This window comes from Myotis yumanensis, unplaced genomic scaffold (genome assembly GCF_028538775.1).
Source record: "Myotis yumanensis isolate MYYU_CA2020_CCGP unplaced genomic scaffold, mMyoYum1.0.hap1 SCAF_8, whole genome shotgun sequence".
Taxonomy (NCBI): Eukaryota; Metazoa; Chordata; class Mammalia; order Chiroptera; family Vespertilionidae; genus Myotis; species Myotis yumanensis.
The window spans coordinates 49,709,031-49,734,065 of NW_027223759.1; the positions used below are offsets into that span (position 1 = coordinate 49,709,031).

The following is a 25,035-nucleotide window of genomic DNA, read 5'->3' on the forward strand; positions in this document are numbered from 1 at the left end:
AGGGTGCAGGCCAGGCTGAGGGACCCTCCCGAGTGCATGAATTTTTGTGCACCAGGCCTCTAGTAAAGAATATAAAGGCAGAGGGAAAACAAAATTATGCAAACCCTTTTTAATACTGAAAAGAACGGTCTTAAAACTGGGTGTGAAAGACCAACTCTGATGAAATGACTAGTCAGCCAGATTCTTGTGCTGATGTAACCCTTATAAACTTTGTTAGGTTCACATTCAGACTTGCCATTAACATCTTCTATCCTTATCTTCAAATGCACATTGTGTGAGGAAGGAAAATATTTTGGAATTTTGGAACAAATCACAGTGAGCAAGTAGAACAACCTGATAAGAAAAATATTGTTATCAGGAAGGAGTTTTCTCTAAGGTAAGACACTTCCATTGCTTTCACATTGAGCTGACATTAAATGAGTCTTCAAATGTAAGTCATTCAAAGCAATGCAAATGAAACTTCTTATAAGTTCTTTAAAACCAATATGGTATATTTAGGATACCTGACTGAGTTGTGTTTGAAATTTCACTATTTTGCGTTTTCATATTTTAAAACTTTCTCTAGTTGTCTATACAGTTTTCTAGTCTTAAATTTTCTTTCATAATTGTATTATTTCATATGCAGGAATAATCTTAAGTTCTGAATTTGTTTGCTATGATTAAGGTTTGAATGCTTAGCAAAATAATAACCTTTTAAAAACAATAAATTTTTCTTTTGATATTTGATGACTAATTTTATTTAGTGACTTGAATATCTGAGATTGGGAGAGTGATCATCATTAAAACAATGCAATACACATGCACAGTACTCTGGCATAGCGATAGGGACTAATTGTGGAAATGTCACTAGAGAAAATGCTTCTTAGAATGAGATTTCCCACTATTACTGATATTGAGGATGTGGATGGTATTGCCTGAGTGAGTTGGAATATGTAAACCTCAGTTAGGCCAGTGACTTTCCTAAAATTTTTCTCAAGTACAATAATTAAGGGGTCATTCTTATCTATATACAGTTTCTAGTTTCTTTCTTAATAATATATGGAATAAACAAAGCAATCCTATATAATAAAAGCCTAATATGCTAAGTGTCCGGTCATCCGGTGACCAGTCAACTGTTCAACCAATCAAAGTGTAATATGCTAATGATATGCTAAGGCTGCTCAACCACTCGCTATGATGTACACTGACCACAGGGGGGCAAACTCTCCTACTGGTAGGTTAACTTGCTGCTGGGTCCAGCTCATTGGGACTGAGCAAGATGGGCCGGACACACCCTGGAGCCCTCCCGCTGTCCCTCTCCAGCCCTGATCATGCACCGGTGGGATCCCTCGGCCTGGCCAGTGCCCTCTTGCAATCTGAGACCCCTCGGGTGATGTCAGAGAGCCGGTTTCAGCCAGATCCCGCAGGCTACTCCCCTCAGAAGGGTTCCAGATGCAGGGCTCATGGCTGGGGAGCACTGCTGTGGTGGCATGAACCTCTCCCAATCGGGACTGATTGGGCACAAGCCCGTGGCAGGCACAGTGGGTCCAGGATGAGTGGGAGTGGCAGGTAGGAGCTGCAGGCAGCATTGGACTGCGGGTTTCAGCCCGATGCCCACAGGCCACCCCGAGGGACCCCACGTATGCACGAATTCGTGCACTGGGTCTCTAGTACTACTATAAAAACAGTTGCAGGATCTCTTTTTTCTGTTATACTTTTGTTTAAATTACATATATGCAGCATATATGGAAAGTATTGTGTAAGAAATAGAAACAACTCTAAGCTCTCTGTCATCTTCTACAAAGACAATTTCAGGGAGCTTATGGAATTGTCACTGCTGATGGTGTATTTCCAGATGGCATATGCCCACATATTTTTATCTTCTTTGCTCCAGTTTAAAGTGTGCAAATTACATAATGTTAAAAATTTTACTAAAATTGTTAAAGTAGTTTAATCTATGATCAGTGACACCATCTCATGAGCATTCCTGGTGCATGGAAGCATTAGGAACTTCCAGACTCTCAGATGCTTTAAGCCTTCAGAAGTCCAAGGTAAGAACTAAAGAAAAAAAGAATGCTATCAGAATATTGTCATAGAATTCCCCATACCATGTGAGCTCTGGCCCAGTGTTCTTCAGAACATCATTCAAGGTTTGATTCCTTTTATTTGTTTATTTACTTTAGTTGTGTGGCAAGGCATATTTGAGCTTGTGAACTCACCTCCCCCACACCCCCCTCCATGGGATTTTTTTTCTTCTCACTGTTACTTTTATAGCTTGGGTTGATTTTGTACCATTTGGCTATGCATTCAAATTCTTCACCCACTCTTTATTACAGAAAACGTCTCCCTTCTCATGTTCTTAAAATTACAGATGACTCACTAGCACCATGGGAGGAAATATCCTTTGACAGTGTGACAGTGCACTGACAATAAAATGAGGTATTTTAGAATTGTAGTAAGAATGGATGTTTGTTCATTATGGAAAGTAGAAATTTATCCTTTAAAAATGTCTAATGGACCATATAGAAACAACTTATTCTCTCTTTTTAACAGCTCTTTTTAAAAAGGTGCATAGCCCTAGCTGGTTTGGCTCAGTGGATAGAGTGTCGGCCTACAGACTGAAGGGTCTCAGGTTCGACTCTGGTCAAGGATACATGCCTGGGTTGTGGTCTCCATCCCCAGTGGGGGATGTGCAGGAGACAGCCAATCAATGATTCTCTCTCATTATTAATATTTTTCTCTCTCCCCCTCTTCCTTCCTCTCTGAAATCAATAAAAATATATTAAAAAAATAAAAAATAATAAAATAAATTAAAAAGGTGCATACTCCTTTATCAGGCCTGCATGAAGAGTCATGCATGAATTTGCTATTTTAATTCATGCCTGGTCTGTTATTGCTACAGGAATTTTTAGTTATTATATTGGGTAGATAAAATTATTTACTTTGTTTTTAATTGGGTTTAGGGCATTTTTTTCTTGCAAAAAATAATTTAGTAATAAATCAGAAAAGTAGATAGTAATTAAAAGATTATGATTCCATGACTTATCATAGTTCCCAATTTACAATTTTTTTGCATATTACTAGCTCCTGTTGAATTACCAGTCACCTAATATCTCCCTTACATCTAACATAGTATAATTGACTTTCAACTCTTTCTCCTCCCCACCCATAATTTTTTCCTTAAGCCCCTTTTTTGTTACCTCTAAGCCTCTGTCTCAGAAACAATCCCAAGGTGATGATATTGGTAATTAAATAATGGTTAGCCTTTATTGAGTACCTGCTATGTTAGTAAGAGGCCATTCAAGTCAAAGTGACCAAAATGCATCAGAAACTAGTTTAAAAAAGAAAGAAAGAAAGATGTAGGTGAATCTGGTTTTAACATTGAAAGATCCAGTACCTACAACATCATCATCAGGATACAGTCCTTTTCCATTTTGGGTTCTATTTTCACCCAAGCTAGCTGCATTGGTAGGCTGGCCCTTCCCACACGATGGCACAAATAGCCACCAGTAGCACTAAACTAACATCCTGCAGCTTAGTAACTCCAAGAAAAAGAACTGTCTCTTCAAAAGCTCTAACAAAAGCCCTGGAATTGGTTCTAATTAGGTCACATGGCTAAGGGTTTGTGATGGTCTCATTGGCCAGAACAGTGTCACATGTTCACCTATGTTGCCAAGGGGTGAGTCAGCTCATCAGAAGCCACAAGGGCAGACATGGGGTGGTGGTTTTTCTAAAAAGAAGAGATGAGGCCTATTTAAAAAGGTATGTGAGGCAGGCAAAAACTAGAGCTCTGTATTCTATACAAAATGTATCAGGTACATACAGTTCTTATTTAAAACGCATGTCCTTCCAAGATTGCTTTTGTCTGTATTTAAAAATAATGAAACTGAGGTGAAGTAATTTCCTAAGATCACAAAGATATTAAGTGAGAGAGATTAGATTTAAACCTGATCTCTAGCTTCCATAGGCCATTGCCATGCCACTTTGGGTCTGCACTTGTAGTAACGATACAGTGGAAAAGACAAGCCAGTGATAGAATCTAATTAAGCCCGTTACTGCTTTTCCTGACCCTCTATCCATGCCACTTTGCTAGCCGTAGTCCTTTTCTCCCAGGCTGGCAGTATTTCCCAACGCTGACTTGTCCCTCACTATTTTTCCTCCATCAGGAGCATCCCCTGCCTTTGTAAAAACTAAAATCTTAGAGACTCATTGGGTCTGCATTGGCTTCTAAAATAAGTAGATAATTTCATTTCCCACCAGATTTTAGTTGTCTGATAAGCACCTTATTTTTCAAAGAGGACAGATTCGGGACACTTCAATTGTGTGCCGCTGTAAAGGAATGGCATTCAAATTGGGATCGGAAGGACAGAAAAGAGAAGAGAAAGAAGCATCTTCTAGAGAAAGAACAGTCTATCAGAGGATGTGTAACGGAGCTGGACTGTACTAAGAAGAGAATAGGATGAGGTTGGGATGTGGGCCTGGGGCCAGGTAAAAGGCCCCTTTTAGTACATCCGAAAGAGTTTGAAGTTTAAGGGCAAAATGAATTATCAGAAAGCTTTGGGTAGAGGAGTAACACGGTCCACTTTACATTTTTAATATATTTTTATTGATTTCAGAGAGAAAGGGAGAGGGAGAAAGAGATAGAAACATCAATGATGAGAGAGAATCATTGATTGGCTGCTGCCTGCATGCCCCACTCTGGGAATTGAGCCTGCAACCCGGGCATATGCTCTGACTGGGAATCAAACCATGACCTCCTGGTTCATAGGTTGACACTCAACTACTGAGCCAGGCCAGCCGGGCTCAAACAAAATTATTATAAGTTCTTACATTGACAGCCGAGAGCTGGGGAAGGTGCATAGATCGACACTCCACCACTGAGCCACAACAGCTGGGCCACTTTACATTTTAAAAGATCAATTAGGAGTCCTCTGGACACTTGGTCTAGATTTTTGACAATGAAGATGGAGAATAATGGGTAGGATCAGACTCTATTTTGGAGGTGTAACATTTAAGTATCAGAGGGAACAAGCTAATGGCATTGTTTCCTAAATATGGAATTTGGGAGGAAAGTTATTGAACCAAAAAGTTCCAATGTGAAAAGTGGCACTGCTTTCAGAAACATGTGTCCATATGTGTATATACTTGAAAGCCAGACAGACACACACTTTGGATCTTTTAATCCTTATCATTTTATGGTAGTTTAGAACTTAAGGGCATTCACAAGTTGTATTTCATTCATACTCAAAAGAAGTCTGAGGTTAGTACTACTGTAATTCTCTCCATTCAGATATAGAAGTTGACATAAAGTTCTCACACAAGTCTGCACTGAAACTGGGCCTCAACTTGTTTTTTTCCAGTCAATGAAATGTTAACTGCACAAGTCAAAGTATACCACACTCACAGTATGGGATAAGATACAGAGCTAAGAAATGTTTGATCCCCAGATTTTATCATTTCACCTGTGGTTATAGTTTTTCTCTCTGTGATAGAGGCAGAGGTGTCCCCACCCCTGGCTGATGAGAGCCCAGCTGGCACCTCCGATGGGTCATCTCCTGCACTGGCTTTCCCCCCCCACCCCTTTTTCCCCCAGCTACAGGCCAAGGACAGCAATTTTACAGACTTCTCTACATACAAATTCTTCTCCTTTGCAGGAGCTTACAGCAAAGAAAAAAATTGTCTGTGAAGCATTGAGCTCAGAGATATGTTTTGTAGACTCATGCAATATTGTTTAAAATTTTGAATTAGTTTCAGAGATGTATGAATCTGGAGATTATACACATGTCCATGCCTACACACACACACACACACACACACACACACACACACACACTCACACACACACACTCATGCATGTTTAGGATTTCTGTTTTGCATACCAAACATTGGCACACACCCCTTGCTACCCAGCCTCCATGAACACTGTGATTGTAATTGCTGGCTTAAATGTCACACGTGTAATTAGGTAAAGGTTGTGTATTAAAGCTTGGAGGGCCCCAGCAGGCAAGTGCCACAGGTTGTTGTTTAGGTTGATTATCCCTAGACTAAAGGGAAAGCAGAATGAGACTAGGGAAGAAACAAAGTTATTTTAATATTGATGCTCACTTCAGGGTCAGGTGGAGAACCTGTGAGAAAGCTTCCCATCCCTCTGTGAGCCAGGAAAGGAGGGAAATCTTGGCCTGGACCCACAGGTTATAACAAATAGGCAGGGAAGTAGGTGAGACCATTGAGAGTGCCCCCAGGAAGGAAAACAGAATTAGATGCCATGGAATTTCCTTAGGATGAGAAATGTCCCCGGAGATATGCAATAATAGGAATCTCTTGACTTCTCCATGCAGTTCTCTACACCCAAATCTCTGAAGCATCTCTCCTCCTGCCAGGACTCATTCTACCCCTCCTTACTAGAACCTCTTCTTAAGCCAGCAGCCTGGAGCTGGAAAAAGTTTGATCCCACTTCTGGCAGAAGACAGAGCAAGGGAATTCTCCTAGTGCCAATGCCAGAGCATCATCAAGGGAAGAGAGGTGTACCTTGCAGCCCAACCTAGTACTCTGTTGTGGGAAAATAAAGTTCTAAACAATTGACTTCCAAACACATTTTTGGAACACAATGTATGTTAAAAGTTGAAAATTGCTTGTTTTAAATTTTGAAGCTGAGGCATAAATTTAATAACCAATAGTGTATTCTGCATTTTTTTATTGTTCATGATCATTGCTAAGCTTTCTCTGTTACTTATAGCTTTTGCTAATTAATCCATGTGTACAACATAATCATGGATAATTTGAGCAATTTAAAAGATCACTAGTTAACCAAAACAGATTCACAGCCCTGCTATTGCAGAATCACCTGAGTCATTATTATTATTTTTTTGTTAATCCTCACCCAAGGATATTTTCCCATTGATTCTTAGAGTGGAAGGGAGGGGGAGAAACAGAGAGAGAGACACATTGATTGGTTGCCTCCCGCACGTGACCCGACCAGGACCTGCAACTAAGGCACATGCCCTTTACTGGATCCAGGACCTGCAGGGATCCAGGACCCTTCCACTGAGCCAAAACAGCTAGGGCCTGAGTGTTGTTGTTTTAAAATTCAGAATACTAGGCATGAGTATTGAAATCACAACACCTTTATAAGCTAAATATTCTTATTCACATTTTTCAAAACAGGCAAGTGAGTCACAGGAAAGTCAAGTAAGTTGATTAGAATCTCACTGCTGGAAGGCACCAGAGCCAGATTTTGACCCTGGCACCCAACTCCATTGTCTGCACTTTTAAAAACTACATAAGTTCCAACGAATCCTACTTATATTTTTCTAATGTTTCCTTACAGATTATTAAGCTGCTGATGACTGATTTGACTGGGAGTGTTTACCTATCTTTCTTGGTTTGTCTTTAAAGTCAGAAATGATATTTTACCTGGCAGTCTTCCTGAAGAGAGTTGGACCTTACAGTACAACGAATGGTTTACCTCTAGGTCTGTGCTGCCCAACAGAGTAGACATTAGCCACGTGTGATTATTGTACGGAAAGTGTGGCAAGTCGACTTTGAAGACAGGATTGTATGAAAAAGGATGTAAAATATCTCAATAGTTTAAATATTGATTTCATTCCTAAATGGTAATATATTGGAAATACTGGATTAAAGAAAGCATTTATTGTCCTGGCCGATTTGGCTCCGGGGATAGAGCACCGGCCTGTGCATTGAAGGGTCCCAGATTCTATTCTGGTCAAGGGCACATGCCTGGGTTTCGGGCTCGATCCCCAGTAGGGGGCATGCAAGAGGCAGCTGATCAATGATTCTCTCTCATCATCACTGATGTTTATATCTCTCTCTCCCTCTCCCTTCCTCTCTGAAATCAATAAAAAATATATTTTTAAAAAAGAAAGCATTATTAAGTGGAATTTCATCTGCTTTTTTAAAACATGGCTACTAGAATATTTAAAGTCACATATGTGGCTCAGATTTGTAGTTCACATAATGTTTCTATTGGGCAGCTCTAGTCTATGAAAACCTTCACTCATCCTTTTGGACTTTCTTCTATTAGTAGAGACAGTTGAGCATTCACTAGTTTATGAGCTTCTTGAGGTAATGACGTATGTATCTTTGCTTCCTCTATAAGCCATAACACAGAGCTTTGCAAGTATTGTGCTAAACAAAATACATTTTTTTACAATGAAATTAGTTAAATTAAAAGTTGAACCTAAAACTAGTTTCATGCTACTTTCCAGGTATCTGCAATGCTCATACTTATTAATAGCTTATTATTCAGGGACTCAATAAATGTTACTTTAGTTAACTATACATGAAGAGATAAGTGGAAAAACTTGACAAATATCTAATACTAGAAGCCCGGTGCATGGATTTGTGCATTGGTGAGGTCCCTCGGCCTGGCCTGCGGGGATCGGGCTGAAACCGGCTCTCCAACATCCCCCAAGGGGTCCTGGATTGCGAGAGGGCACAGGCCACGCCAAGGGACCCCACCAATGCACGATCAGGCCAGGGAGGGACCATGGGAGGGCTCCAGGGCATGTTCGGCTGTCTCACCCAGTCCCAATCAGCTGGACCCCAGCAGGAAGCTAACCTATCGGTTGGAGCATCTACCCCCTGGTGGTCAGTGTGTGTCATCGCGATCAGATGATTGAACAGTTGGACACTTAGTATATTAGGCTTTTATTATATAGGCTATAAAGAGTTACATTACTACAAATATATCTTTAAAGTGGTATTTCATATATAGAATCTTATTTTTCTAATTCAATCAAACTGCAATATTTTGAAATTTGTTTTCAAGCACAAAATTTTTCACGTTAAACTGATTTCATGAATTCCCTACAGCCTTGGGCAATAAAGAGAAGCCTGTTTCAAGCTAGATGCTATTGGATCAGCCTTTTCTCTTCCACCACCAATTTTGAACTTTTCATTTTGTATTGATGTGACTTCAGGCAAAAGAATGTATCTTGAGTTGTTTTAATTAAATTTTTATAAGACTAATTTAGATTTAAAGGATGTCAAGATACTTCACTGTAATAAGCTATCCAATACATTGTGTAAGAAAAAGTCAACACTGAGCTGTATGTTTAGAAATGGTTAAGATGGTAAATTTTATGTTATGTAGTTTACCACAATAAAAATTTGAGGGGAAAGTGTAAAACATCACACTCAATTGAACAGTTGGTAAATCTTGATTTGCTTAAACTTATATAATTCAGGTTGGGGCAAAAGTAGCTTTACAGTTATTCATATGGGAAATAGCACAATACTTAATAAGTAATAACACAAGTTATTACACAACTGTTTTACTGTTTTGAGTACTCACAACTGTAAACCTACTTTTGTCCCACCCTGTACTTGTTTATACAATTTGAGGTACATAACATCTTGGCTAGTCTTTGAATTCTTCTCATTTCAAGCCTTTTCTTATTTGTTAAATGGGGAGGGCAATTACCTATCTATATGTTTGAAAATTCTAGATTTACTTTACTTGTAAATAAAGTGTTCCCTTCTGACTCTATTCTCCCTTCAATACTATTAATACCATTATTTGAAGAACCATGTATCTAAGTCCCATTAATTCTTGAAACTTGTAAATGAAATATTTAGCTTCTTGGCTATGCAAACAACTATAAGGATGATAGATACAGAGATGAGAAAATAGAAATCAAATCAGTTGCAAACAGTAAATTTGCAGTTCTAAATGGAACTTACTGATATAAAAATGGTAACACATTTAAGATTCTATATATTGGGTTGCTCTATAAGTCTGCTTTATTGGAAGGCTATTTAAAATAAACCCATAAGCCCTTTAAAGCGACATTTATGAATTTTTTTGGTAAGTATATATGTTTCCACCTGAGAAAAGCAGAGGAGTCCTAGCAAGGATGCCTTGGCCATCTCTATGAATTGTGAACAATTAAAAAGAATAAACATTATTGTGAAGTAAACTTCATTAATATCATTATAAATTCAAATTGCAAGCACTTACACAATGTACATATATTTCTTGTAAATACTAGTACTGTTAAAAATAATTATCTTCCACACATTATTTGAATTTTATAAACAAACTAGAGGCCTGATGCACATAATTCATGCACTTGGAGGGGGGTTCCTCAGCCTGGATTGCGAGAGGGTGCAGGCCAGGCTGAGGGACCCCACCACCGCACAATTGGGGCTGGTGAGGGACATGGGAGGTTGCCCAGCCAGAGAGGGACCATGGCAGGGCTCCAGGGCATGTCCGGTCTGTCTCGCTCAGACCCCAACAGCAAGCTAACCTTCTGGTTGGAGTGTCTGCCCCCTGGTGGTCAGTGCACGTCATAGCGAGCAGTTGAGCGGCCTTAGCATACCATTAGCATATTACACTTTGATTGGTTGAACAGCAGACCAGACGACCAGACACTTAGCATATTAGGCTTTTATTATATAGGATAAAGGGAATACAACCTAAAATCAGTGGAAGTTTCCAACTAAGGCTGGAACAATTGAGAATTATGTCCCTTTGCATTTAACTTTTGTGACAAAGTATGGACTCCTCCATGTGAAAGCACTTTTAGCTTTAGCATTACTTATCAGCATCAGGGGTGCAGTGGACTTCGTTCTATTCACGTTAATGGTTCCAGCCATTTTTACTGCCTTTTGGGGCTCCTCTCTGCTTAGTTTCTGAGTTTTGCTCCTTTTTGATTTAGTTCTCAAGGCAGAATTTTTCTTTCTTTCCCCTACCCCCTCTTTTGGCCTCTGCAATTCACTGATTGCTTTACCACCCCTTTCACTATCTACTTCCTTCTTCCTTTGGGCTGGAAGGTACACATAGCCAAAGTCACAGGTGACCTCTTATGTGCATGGTCCAGTCTCCTTAGAATGAGCCAGGTGATTTTTCCCCTATCCACTGAGCTACATTCAGTACCATCATCATCCCTCTTACCCTCAAGCCCATTGTTTAGGCTACCTATGAATTGTAACTTCTTTATTATGTCTTTGAATCACTACTATCTATTTCAAAATTAGTTATAATATTATTTGATGTAAGGAGAATCTTTTAAAAATATATATTTTTATTGAATTCAGAAACAAAGAGAGAGAGATAGAAATATCAATCATGAGAAAATCATTGATCAACTGCCTCCTACACGCCCCATACCAGGGATTGAGCCTGCAACCCGGGCATGTGCCCTGACCGGGTATCCAACCATGACCTGTTTCATAGGTCGATGCTCAACCACTGAGCCATGCAGGCCAGGCAGGAGATTCTTAGTTTTAAAATATATATGCTAGGTTATATTTTTGTTGGCTCTGCCATTCCTAGCCCCCAATATTTCTGTCAGGTTTTACTTAACATGTTTTTGGAAAAAAGAAACATATGCTGTAGGTTTGCAAGGTGGACCATACTCAGTCCTTTTTGTGTCTTTGTATGCATGTACTCCTTAGGGCAAAGGCTTCTGTATTGCACAAGTCTGTTCACATTTTATGGTGAACTCAGAATGTCATTTAGGGACAGGAGCATTGAATGAATCAGAAAAAAAAGGGGGGCTAAGTATTGTAGGCATGATGATTGCTCCTCAGTAAGTACAGATGAAACTCTCCCCTCCTATAATGGAACTTGGTATATAGTTTTCTTTGTATTCTGAACCAGAGACCTTCAAAGATGAAAAAGAAAATACTAGTAGAGGTTCAAAGTTAAAGTTACAGCAATGCTTCTCAAACTCTCTGTTGTAGAGGTGAGGTCACCATTCTTCTATAAAATACATAAAATTAAGTACTAGAAAATGAAAAAGCAAACCAATGAAATACACCCGCTTTTTATTATTGCATTTAACTGATGAAATTAGTGTGACAAATTGACTTACAAGTTTCTAAACACTCACTGTCACTATGTTGTCCCAGTCCAACAATGACTTGGACACCAGCACCAGTGGGGAGACTACACTTTCACAGCCCTGATTCAGGGCATTCCACACATACCAGACAGGAAGTACTACTTTCAAACAGAAACTCAGTGAACGTTTTGGAATGATTGCTTTACTTGAATTTAGAGGGGAAAAAGAAATGAGAAATCTATCAATGAATGACCTGAAGACTAAATGAAACATGTAAACACTTATCAAAGATTCTTAGTAAAGAGTAAACATAGTAAATGCTTGCTATGTCATAATGTGATTGAAGGCAAAAACCCACAACTTTTAAAGAATTGGTGAATTTTAATTAAAAAGGTATGAAGTTCTCTTCCTATGAAATATTCTTCACAGAGAAAATGGCTTCCCCCACCCCCAACTCGGTCTGATTGTAAGTAAACATCTTAAGAAACACTGAGTCAGAATCTTTCCTATGCTATTGTAGGTTGCTGCTTTTTTTTTTTCCTGCACACTAATTGCTTTCGATACCTAATTTTTGGAATGCAGTTTCTTTCACATTTATGGATTCCAGGTTCTACAGAGGCTTTGAGCTACTCCTCTGTGCTAAGAAAGCACTACAGGAGATAGGCAATCAATTGGGATTAGAATCCAATGTGTCAGCTAATTCAGAAATCCCAGTACAGAATTTAGCACTCCTGGTCAACAGATACTCTCCAGGGAACTTGGCCTCCAAAAATCAATTATTGGGTTATATCCATCTAACCCAAGAGTGGGTTTGATGGTGGCTGTTTTTATTTCCTATTACCAATAGAGTTATATTCATTTTATAAGCATAAATGATAAAAAAGTTATTTTTTAAAATATTAGTTTTGTTGAATGATTTTGCATTCTACAGAGTTACTTTTCAAGATATTTGAATTGGAAAAGCTGAAATCGCTATAAAGGAATGTAGTGTCTTAAGATTTTCAGAATAAAATGAAATATCCACCCATTTAAGACATTCATTTAACTCAGATGTTTAAAATATTAAGAAAATAAATAAATTCCCTTGGCAAATGTCTTGTGTGATGAAATTGCATGGAAGTATTGGGTGAAAGGTAAGTGATACCTTTGGATGCCCTCCCTGTTAAGAAGAAATCCAGGGGCAGATTGTCTTCATGGTGCACATCAAAAGTTGTAACATTGGAAGATTCATTGTGACAGATAATAGAAAGCAGACAATAGAGTTTAAATGGTTTATACTTTTATACTTCTATGTTGTGTTCCTATCTTACAGACTTTTATAGTATTGAATAAAGGGAAGGCCATCTTCCGGTTCAGTGCCACCTCTGCCCTGTACATTTTAACTCCCTTCAATCCTCTTAGGAAAATAGCTATTAAGATTTTGGTACATTCATATCCTTTTCAAGTAATCAATATTAACTATTTGTACATAATCTATAAGTGCTTTGTAGCTAAATATAAAATTAAGTTGGGACACATATATATTTTATGGCTTTTGTCACTCTAATTTTATATCTACTTTTGTCAAATAAACCTTATTCTTTTTTTATAAGCTTTATTCTTGGAGTGTATTAGTCACATGGATGTCACTGAAACTTACAGTCTTAACATTATATATCTACATATATCTTTCTAATAATACTTGTATGTGTTAAGTCCTAGAAATCTAGTGTAAGATAGCTATACTACTCTTTACTATATTTGGACACAGTTTGTAATGACCAGGGATATGCAGCAAAGAATGATATAACTAAGAAATCTAATTCCATAGCCAAGTTTAGACATATCTATAATAAAGAGCAGTTTAGTTTACCTTAGAATAAACCTTTAAGCATATTTTCTATGAAAGATGGTCAAAGGGCTTGACTAATACTTAGCTAATTATTGAACTTTCCTAATGAATTCTTTGAAGGAATTACAGTAATATTGGCTGAATTTCCAATTTAAGTCATTAAATTATTACTACCAAGCAAAACTGATTGCTTAGTAAAGACTACAGAAGTTAATGAAAGAAGCTTAGATTATATTTCCAAATAGTCTTTATGAATGTGGCAATGTGGTTCCCATGGTGTCAAAGAAAAAGAACGACTTTGCAAATAACTTCATCTGTTCATATTCATTGGCAAAAACTTAATTTCTGATTATGTCTCTTTCGATGGCTTTGGCAATAAGAAAAATAGAAATACTTGTATAATGATCATAAATTCATACAACCTGGTTCTTTAAAAAATTATAAAACTTAAAAGACCATTCTATTTTTTAACTGATAACAAGAAAATCCTCAGTGATATAAATATGTTATTATTAAAATTAAAAGATTTGAAATATTAAAACCATATTTCAGCATTTTTACGGGTATGGTTTCCATATCCTAGTTTTTGTTTCTAGTGCCATCATGTGGTCATTTGATGAAAACTTTCTTTTTCTTACTTATGGAAAATTTTTGTTTTGGCAATAAACTGTAGTAGAGAGCATATTGAATATGAAGGCAGAAAATTTGTGTTCTAGTCCTCGGCTGAGTTATCTAATTTCTCTGTGTTTTAGGCCTTATTTGCCTGATGTCTAAAATAGAGTGATTACAATATTTGTTTTTCTAGGTTCCTTTTAGTCATTTGTTTTAGCTAATACTTATCATACCACACACATTAACTCATTTCATCTGCACCTCAAACTGAGACTGAGTGACTTGCCCAAGACCACTTTTAGACTAAATTTTAATTATATTCACATCATGTTAAGTCCTGGCCTTCAAGAATATTCACTTTTAATCATATCCATGGCTGCTATAGTTAATTCAGTCAAAACAGAGCAACCCAACACCTGGCACCATGCTGTACTTTGTACATAAATTTTTTAAATATATTTTTTATTGATTTTTTACCGAGAGGAGGAGAGAGGGATAGAGAGTTAGAAACATCAATGAGAGAGAAACATCGATCAGCTGCCTTCTGCACACCCCCTACTGGGGATGTGCCCACAACCAAGGTACATGTCCTTGACCGGAATCGAACCTGGGACCTTTCAGTCGACAGGCCGACACTCTATCCACTGAGCCAAACCAGTTAGGGCTGTACATAAATTTTTAAATGTGTTGAACTATATTAAGTAATATTTGTTTCAGAAATTACAATATTGCAGATATGTGCCCTCTTCAACAACTTACTATTTTTATCACCTGAAATAGTTTAAGTCAATCTCTCTGCTCAAAAACTGTATGACTCCAGATTTCACATAGCTTTCCCTTTAAAGTTTTCTAGGGGGTAAATATGTTGATTTAGTAATAGTAGCAAAAGCAACACTTTGTCCTTATATAAAGCTTTCTTGTACATTATCTCATTTAATCTATATCGCTACTCTGTAGGGGTGATATTATTGCTACATTTTACCAATGACAAAACTGAAATTTAAAGAGATTAGATAACTTGTCCATGGTGTATTTTTCATGAGTCCTGGCTAAAATTCAGTTTAAGCTTTTCAATGTTAGTTTTATATAATACATAGATTTGGATTTTTTGTGTGTGTGTGTTCCTTAACAATAACCCACATTATTCAGCATGCTAATTATGTGCACTATTTTGACCAACTGTGTGTTTATGACCATGAGTAACCCTCCTGAATGGACAAAGAATGTAGAGTAAGTTCAACTTATATTTTAAACCACCTACTATGTGACTATATATGTAAGTTAGGTAGAGAGATATAAATATATACATTTAGACATATCAATATACATACATAGTTAGGATTTTGAAACTATGTCTTAATGTACCTCCTAAATAAACCCAAAGAGCATAATTACTAAAGGCATTTCTAGGCACAATTACAAAGCAGGAAGACCATACCCATTGACCCGTAGGCCTGCTGGGGTTGGGTCTAATATCTCTCCTTCACGTGTACTTGGATACCAGGAGCCCATCATTCTTGGACACTTATCACGTTTCCTTTAGGATCTACAGTGGTCAAAGCAAGTGTGGTGAAAACAATTGCAAAAAAGGGCCAGTATAGTAGGACTTGGTCCCAGGTAAATTTCAGATGAATTCAGTGAGTTACAAATTTACAGGGGCAGGTTACACATGCCATCAGAAGACATTGTTGAGTCTCACAAGTTTTCCCTTCCATCAGGCACATCCTATTTAGGTCAGGCCTGTATCAGTTTCACCAAAAAAATTGCAGAAAAAATATCCCAACAGTTGGGATTTTAAAACTTGAAAATTCAATAGACTACAGACTTAACTAACTGAGGTGAAAGAATAGCATTTTCAGAAAACAGAAACATTACTAACTACATTTGTGGGCTCTGTTCTGGAATACATTTGAGAGCAGAGGGTCCAGATTTGTGATAGGTGCTCATTCTGCCCATGTTGTGACCACTATTACTCCATGGCTGTTGACCCTTAAAACAACAGCCCAGAGCTATTCCCGAGATCTTCTTCAGTTCTAGACAGCTCCAGCTTGGAGCCAATCAGAAAAGGGACAAGATTATGAAGGAAAAACTATATACAAAGAATACCTAAAGTATTGACATTGACTTGTGAAGTCCACAGGTTTTTAGTCATCTTAGTGTTTGTGATTTTATTCTTCAACTTCTGAGTAAAAGATTTAAACCTTGGAAACATCCAAGTTTCTGAGTTAGCCTCATATTTCATTCTAAATTTTGACTCTAGAATTATCTACTTTGTTGTTAACAAAATTCTTTTTGCACGTAAGTTAACCTGTCTTATCTTATGGAAAGAGAGAAATAAAAACTTGCTAATTTGTCAATGTTTTTCATTCATAAAACATGATGGAAATTGAGTTTTTTACTTTCAGAAAGAAAATCATTTTATGCTTCTGCAATATTATGGATTGGCCACTCTATCACCTGAATGTACTAGATAATTCTCAGGGGGCTTTATTTATTAATGTCAATACTAAGACATTTCAGACAGCACCTAGCTGGGCTTTATACAGCATGTATTTCTCACTCTGCTCTCAGGACACTTTTCATGTGTTAGGGAATTGACTTTAAATTAAGGGCTATGTTTTATTTCCATGAAAATAATATCAACCTGCTTAGATTCCTTTAATAATAATTCATCTATTCCACTGACATGGTGATAAGAAATTGACTTATTATGAAAAATATATTACTTTATCAATTCTTTCTGGATACTTATCTCCAGGTACACCTTCACTGGAATATATACTTTTGAATCACTTATAAAAATTATTGCCAGGGGCTTCTGTTTAGAGGATTTCACTTTCCTTCGGGACCCATGGAACTGGCTCGACTTTACAGTCATTACATTTGCGTAAGTGACTTTTTTGAAACTTCAAAAGAATGTGGTTTGGCTTTCTATGAGTGTTTATGCTTTGAAAGAATAAGCTTATTGTAACTGTAGAATATTTTGGTGTGATTTATACATTTAAGCTTCGGATTTTAATTTAGTGTAACAGAGGTCAAAGTGAAATTTCACTTTGGCATATAAAGTCTTTGCATTGGTTGAAATTACAATTTTCACATGTAACAAACATCTAGCAAATTTCACACATGCTGCTGTTTCAACACACACACACACACACACACACACACTACTAAGAAAGCAAAAGTTTATTCATTTTACATCGGTGAAAATGACTTTTAAAAAATACAGGCACAAACAACTCTGCTGGCCGCATCAATTTTCATTGACCTTACCCATTGACTTTTCCATCTTCTATTAGTTTGGTAAAATAATCTATACTAATAATAGAGAAATATGAAAATTGTCCTGGACGCCATCATGTAACGACTAATCAGGACGGGGGTGGGGCCGCGGCAGAGAGCTCTCAGCATGCCTGCACCAGGGGTCCAAAGGGCACGGAGAGGAAGGGAGAGCAGATAGGCAGTTAGGGGGATCATGCCAGGAGGGGAGGGCAGCTAGGGGGATCAGGCTGGCAGGGGGGAGCAGTTAGGGGCATCAGGCAGGCAGGCAGGTGAGTGGTTAGGAGCCAGTGGTTCCAGATTGCGAGAGGGATCCCGTATTGGAGAAGGTGCAGGCGGGCTGAGGGGCCCCTCCCCCTCCCCCCCCCCCGCATAAATTTTGTGCACCAGGCCTCTAGTAGAAAATAAACATCTATTAGCATCAAAACCAGAGGTCCTCAAACTTTTTAAACAGGGGGCCAGTTCACTGTCCCTCAGACATTCCACACGTGTGCACTGCGGGCCCGGGATGAGTCAGCTGCTAAGCAGGACAGGCAGTGGCAGCAAAAACACCCGGCGGGCCAGAGAAATGTTTTCGGCGGGCCGTAGTTTGAGGACCCCTGATCAAAACATTTCAAATCAAACTAATGGGGGGGGGGGAGAATAAGTTATTTAATATATTAAATTTTTATTTCATCAGCAAATGATTTTAGTCTTATAAATGGACATACTCTCTCTGCCACTTCCTACTTCTAAACTGATTTCTTTTCTTTCTTATTTCCCCTTATGATTTTTGTCATCTCTCTCTTCACCCTCAACATAAATCTTTTATCCTTACCTCCCTTCCAGATACACTCAATATGTGCACAATATCTGCATCCCTATCTACCCACCCCCCACCCCCACCTTTTTTTTCAAGTGGTAAATTTCCCCAAGAGAGAAGAAACTCAGAAAAGTAATAGAAGGTCATACAGGAGCAGGTGAAATTAAAATGTGAAGGAAAGTGGACCTGTACCACTTGCCCTCATCGTTCTTTCCGGAGCGAACTTTTTAGCCTTTACAGGTATACATAGACGGTAAATGGGAAGAGAAGCAGAGCTGATATTCTCAGGGCTCCAAACACTGCCTCTCTTGTCTTCATTCCACATCTAATCAGGAAGAGCCAATTCTTTGCCATTTTCTCTGGCCATGATTTAAAAGAAGGCATGATGAGACTACTGTTTTTTAGAACAAAATAGCAGCAATGGCAGGAGCATCATTGGGCCCCATAAAATATTGTCCTTAATTTACCTTTCACTTAAAGGTTACACTAGAAACACTTTGTCATGTACAGCTAGTCAGGCCATCTGCCTTTTCATGCATAAATTTCAATTGCATGATTGTATGCACTTTTTTCTAACTGCAGCCTTGAAACTATAATTAAACTTTCTTTTAACTTAATTATCCTAAGTTACATATGATGTTGATTGCATTTGCTTTTCAAAATGGCAACAGGATTGTGTACTTTATGAAGTTTACATCTAGTTGGTGGCCTTAAATTATGTGAATAAAGAAACCCATAGCAATAGCCTCTAATATTTAAATTGCTATTGACACAATTACCATCCAAAATCACCAAGAATGTCTTCATAAGAGACCCAAGCGAATACATAAAATCCTGCTTAAATTTTGAATAACTCTGATTTAATTCTACAGGTATGTAACAGAATTTGTAAGCCTAGGCAATTTTTCAGCTCTTCCAATTTTCAGAGTCTTGAGAGCTTTGAAAACTATTTCTGTAATCCCAGGTAAGAAGTGGTTAGTGTAAAGTATAAGGCTCATTGTACCTAAAGCTCTTTCTTTGTATCCTGTCACTGTGTTTGTGTGTGAACTCCCTACTGCAGATATGTGACAGAGTTTGTGGACCTGGGCAACGTCTCAGCGTTGAGAACATTCAGAGTTCTCCGAGCACTGAAAACAATTTCAGTCATTCCAGGTGAGAGCTGGGTTAAAAGGCATCATGTGTTTTTCAGCAACTGCTTCTTTACTTGATATGCAGTATTACAGAAAGTCAGAACCATGAAAATCAAAATCGTAGTAATCATAATAGGGTGTTTTAAAGAAAAGTATTCTTATTATTGGGACAAAGGTTTTTATGGTCTCACATTTTTTTTCTTGTTGATTTTTTGTTTTAGAGAGGAAGGGAGAGGGATAGGGAGATAGAAACATCTATTTGCTACTTCCTGCACAACCCCTTGTTGGGGGGCGAGCCCGAACCCAGGGATGTGCCCTGACCAGGAATGGAATCAGTGACCTCTGGGCTCACGGGTCAATACTCAACCACTGAGCCACACCGGTTGGGCTGGTCTCACATTTTTTTTTTTCGCTTAAAGTATTACAAAGGGTATTACATAAGTGTCCTTTTTTCCCCCCCCGCCCTTGACAAGCCCCTGCCCTCCCTTACCCCCCAGTGTCTTATGTCCATTAGTTATGGTTATATGGGTGCATACAAGTCCTTCGGTTGATCTCTTAATCCCCTCTCTCCTCCCCCCCAACCCTCCCTGGCCTTCCCACTGCAGTTTGACAATCAGTTTGAGGCAGCTCTGCCTCTGTATCTATTATTGTTCAAAAGTTTGTAATGGTCTTTATTATCCATGAATGAGTGAGATCATGTGGTATTTTTCCTTCATTGACTGGCTTGTTTCACTTAGCATAATGCTCTCCAGTTCCATCCATGCTGTTGCAAATGGTAGGAGTTCCTTCTTTTCAACAGCAGCATAGTATTCCATCGTGTAGATGTACCACAGTTTTCTAATCCATTCATCTACTGATGGGCACTTAGGCTGTTTCCAGATCTTAGCTATGGTGAATTGTGCAATTTTTTATCAGCCTTGGAGTTTAACAATTTCTTGCCTGAGACACTGTAATATAGAGTCTGTATGATTTGCCCGTAGAGATGTCAATTTTTCTCTATATCAATTGTAAGGATTTGGTCCCTATTGAATGTACCGATCTGTAATTTCTTATTTATTGTAGTCATTGATATCTATGCCAATACAATGTAATCTTAATATTGTTTAAAAAGACCAGGGAAGCCTGGACAGTGTTGCTCAGTAGTTGAGCATCAGTTTATGAACCAGGAGGTCACGGTTCCAGTCTCTGTCAGGGCACACGCCTGGGTTGTGAGTTCACTCTCCAGGGAGGGGCATGCAGAAGGCAGCCGATCAATGATTCTCTCTCATCATTGATGTTTCTATCTCTCTATCCCTCTCCCCTTCTCTCTGAAATCAATAAAAATATATATTTTTTTTAAAAGTCAAGGGAATAAGATAATACAGACTAGCATGAGTCTGCATGGAAAATGTATTATCTTAAGGTATATTTATACTCCAAATCACCCCCAGTTTTACATCAAGATATTTGTTACTTATAAGTAGGAATTCAAAAATACTTATTCGGGTAATTTGGTATAAAATTATGGGGCAAGTTTCATTAGCAAAAAGAGAAATACAAGAACCTTTCCCAATATAGGCTTTATGAAGACCATGAATCTTCCCTTATTTTCTCTCCAATATATTGGAACATGGATCTTCATTTCATTATTTATTTCTGGAGGTCATCTCCATAAGCACCAGCCTACCATCAAGTGTTGCTTTTTCACTAGCATTGGCATCATTTTCAAACTTGTGCATGGAATCTATGTTTTCAAGAAAATTGTAAGGCTTTTATTTTTTCAGACCTTGTAAGTCTTCATGGTAATGGCCTTCTTTCGCTCTTTCAGGCCTGAAGACCATCGTGGGGGCCCTGATCCAGTCTGTGAAGAAGCTCTCAGACGTCATGATCCTGACGGTGTTCTGTCTGAGCGTGTTTGCGCTGATCGGGCTCCAGCTCTTCATGGGCAACCTGCGGAATAAATGTGTACAATGGCCTCCCACCAATTCTTCCCTGGAGGAGCATAGTATAGAGAAGAATATAACTGTGAATTACAATGGCACACTTGTAAATGAAACTGTCATTGAGTTTGACTGGAAATCATATATTCAAGATTCAAGTAAGAATCACTATTATGTAGATTTCTTTTTCATTGTTGATCTGCCTTCCACTTAGGCATAGATATATATTTTTTTAAATGGTTGCATCACGGTTTGTAATCTCTTAATCACCATATCAATGTTTTGCACATACATTTAATTAATTTATTCATAACTATTCTAATTTTGACTCCCAAGTGGCATTTTCTGTTGTATCATCATAAGGGATGCTGAAGAATTCAGTTAGAAATTTTCCTAGGATCTTTGGTTGCTGTACATTCTCCTTGTGCTGATTGAGACAATTAAATAACATAAGAATTTCTAAAGCCCTTTTGAACTGTAAAGTACTATCCAAATGTAACCCATAAAACGTTAATTACAGAATGCCTTTTATGTACTAGAAACTGTACAGGATGCTGGGAAATTAATGGTGATTACACATGGCTTCAGGGTGCTTATGTTTTAGTAGGTTATTTTTATTGTCATTTTATGGAAATCAAGTGAGACCTAAAGGCAAACATTACTCTTATACTATATTTGTAGAATAAGAATTAAAAGTAGTATCACATCAAGTAGAAGGGAATTGGAGTCAATTAAACTTTAAAAAAGAGTAATAAAAATGTTAAATAAATCAGTGGATTTATGGGAATTCAGTTTATTTTTATTTCAAGAGTTCAGACAAAATAGTCAAATGTTTAAATAGTCTACTTTAAAGGATGGAAAAATAATTGGCCTAATATTCTTTCACTTTTAAAAGTGACAAGAAAGTAAGTCAAATTTTCTCTTTTATTTAATTTTAGTATCTGCCAGTAGCAATATTTCAAAGGCAGAGAGAGTTAGAACATGATTCATAGGTAACAGGAATGTTCTTTTAGAGAAAAATATTAAATATATGAAACTTAAACTTTAGATGTACTTATCTTAAATTTAGTTATATCTTTATTATTTTAAGGTGATGCTTAGGGAAAACTTTTAGTATTTTAAGGTGATATTTAGGGAAAAATCAAAGAAGGGAAGAAACATTAATGACTGTTTTTATAAAAGGTTACTGGTTATTTGATAATTCTTTTTTAAAATATATTTTATCGATATTTACAGAGAGGAACTGAGAGGGATAGAGAGTTAGAAACATCGATGAGAGAGAAACATCGATCAGCTGCCTCCTGTACACTCCCCACTGGGGATGTGCCCGCAACCAAGGTACATGCCCTTGACCGGAATTGAATCTGGGACCCTTGAGTCCTCAGGCCGACGCTCTATCCCCTGAGCCAAACCAGTTAGGGCTGGTTTGATAATTCTTAAAGTAATGACAATATAATCTTTAAAAATGAATCATTGTCTTTTTATAGTTGTAGATCTAGAAAATACCTTAGTTGCTACAGATGAACTCTTCCATGATATTAATGATTTGCCAACAAATAATTTGCAAAGTTTTAAATATCTAGATTAAGAAAATACCTTGATTAAGAAAAATACATCTCAGAGCAGTCCATGAAATGTCCCTTATTAACTACATATGCCAATAAGTCCACTGATGTCATCAACTCTCTGAAAAATTTTTTAATGTAATAACAAGGAGCTGACTATGAAGATGTAATTTAGGGTATATTTTCTCTAGTGAAATTTATTGGGTGCCATTTTTCATATATTCAAAGTCAAGGATATCTAAGGCCATTTTCAGCTCTAAAATTTGTTTCCTAATAATATTCTATTTGTTGAAACATTTATTTTAAAACAAATACAAATATAAACAAAGTAGTTTCTCTTTGAAAGTATTAGAAAATTAAATTTATTAAAATTAAAGATAAATTTCTTCAGATTAAGCATATAGATCAGTGAATTTAATTGGGAATAAAACTTCACATAAGTACCTGATATCAAAAATTCATCCAGAAACTACATATTCCTTTTGCTTTGTTTAATTTTAAATAAAAGTTAAAGATTCTATCATAATTGTTCTATGTTCAAAGAAATAAAGATGTTAGAAATGAAAATTAAATTTTGCATTATGTGTTTTGTATCCCTTACAGAACTATGCATAGGATAAATTTCTCTGAAAGTTTAGGATCTAGAAAATATTTCTTCTGAGAAAATCTAAAATTTTTCTTCTGAAAAATTCTTCTTACAAAATGATTATTTAATTTTGTGTTTTTCTTCTTGTTATCCCTTCACTAATTTATTCAGTAAACTTTATTGAAAGACTACTACATTCCAAATACTACAATGTGGAAATAATTAACCATTATGCTTTCTTTCAAGGAGAAACAATATTTGTAAACAACTAATTACACTATAGGATAATGAGTATAATAATAATAATTGAAATATATACGTGTTATTGGCAGCACGGTGGGAGTTCTCAATTTGCCAATCTTTAGTGGGAAGGAATTAGAGAATATCAAAGAATAATTCACAGAAGTGACTCTTCAACTGAATAGTGAAAGAATCTAAGGAATTTGCCAGAAACAGAGAACTTTGAGATAATGAAGTATTCACCTATAATAATTATTTAAGCTTTAGTATTTAAGATTATTTTTATTTCATTTGTTTTACATAACTTGACATGACTTATGTATCCTTTACATAAAGACACCTATAAAAAATAAAATAAAAGTCACCTATGATATATTCTGGGAGTTGGTATAATGTAAATTATAATTAATTATTAAACTTTTAAAAATTGTGTTTAAAAATATAGAAAACCAGAAAAAATACAATACCTCTATTTTGAAATATGTGACTATTTGGAGAAGGCAAAGGAATCCATTTTATTTTTATCTATTTTTACAGAATGTAATTTTTACTTTTTATGAGGGTGGTGGAAAAACACTGATACCACTTAAAATATTATGTTAATACCTATAGTTACCACTAATTTTACATTTACCAAGAACAAATGCTTTGTCCTAGTAAGTAATCCCCTTAATGTAACATCTAACATTTGTAGAGAGAAGGGGCAAATACCTGTGTCTTTGAATTATATAGTATATTTTAAATTACTTAATGAACTCTAAAAGTAGGGCCTCATCTTCTTGTTCTCATTTTTCAATGCAATGCAAATGTTCATCACATGACTTTTTTTTTTTTCTAAATAGGATATCATTATTTTCTGGAAGGTTTTTTAGATGCATTACTATGTGGAAATAGCTCTGATGCAGGGTAAGCCAATAATTTGTGTGTGTTCCTGTATATGTGCATGTATATATACACACTTATTTTGTCTCTTTTTTTGTGGAAACTGACAGATAAGAGCCAACTAACTTTATTTATACTACTTTATTATAATTATGGTTACTTATAAGGTGACAACTTATCTAAATATTAGGCAAGTACTTATGTTTTATAACTTTAGCTCTAATGCTGTTTTTAAAAATAAGTTTTTATTGATTTCAGAAAGGAAGGAAGAGGGAGAGAGAGATAGAAACATCAGTGATGAGAGAGAATCATTGATTGGCTACCTCCTGCACACCCCACACTGGAGATCAAGCCCGCAACCCGGGCATGTGCCTGACTTGGAATTGAACCATGACCTCCTGGT

General features: G+C 37.0%; 1 protein-coding gene across 3 annotated transcripts in view; it reads left to right on the top strand.

The window, feature by feature from the left end:
- Nucleotides 1–25,035, top strand: part of LOC139015265 (sodium channel protein type 1 subunit alpha) — a 133,678-nt gene that overhangs the window by 58,199 nt on the left and 50,444 nt on the right. For all 3 annotated transcript variants that reach the window (XM_070422819.1, XM_070422820.1, XM_070422821.1), the window contains exons 4-9: nt 13,099–13,216; nt 15,369–15,459; nt 16,988–17,116; nt 19,371–19,462; nt 21,248–21,517; nt 24,593–24,656. In XM_070422819.1, coding sequence (XP_070278920.1) covers nt 13,099–13,216; nt 15,369–15,459; nt 16,988–17,116; nt 19,371–19,462; nt 21,248–21,517; nt 24,593–24,656 — 764 coding nt within the window. The remainder of the gene's footprint in view (nt 1–13,098; nt 13,217–15,368; nt 15,460–16,987; nt 17,117–19,370; nt 19,463–21,247; nt 21,518–24,592; nt 24,657–25,035) is intronic.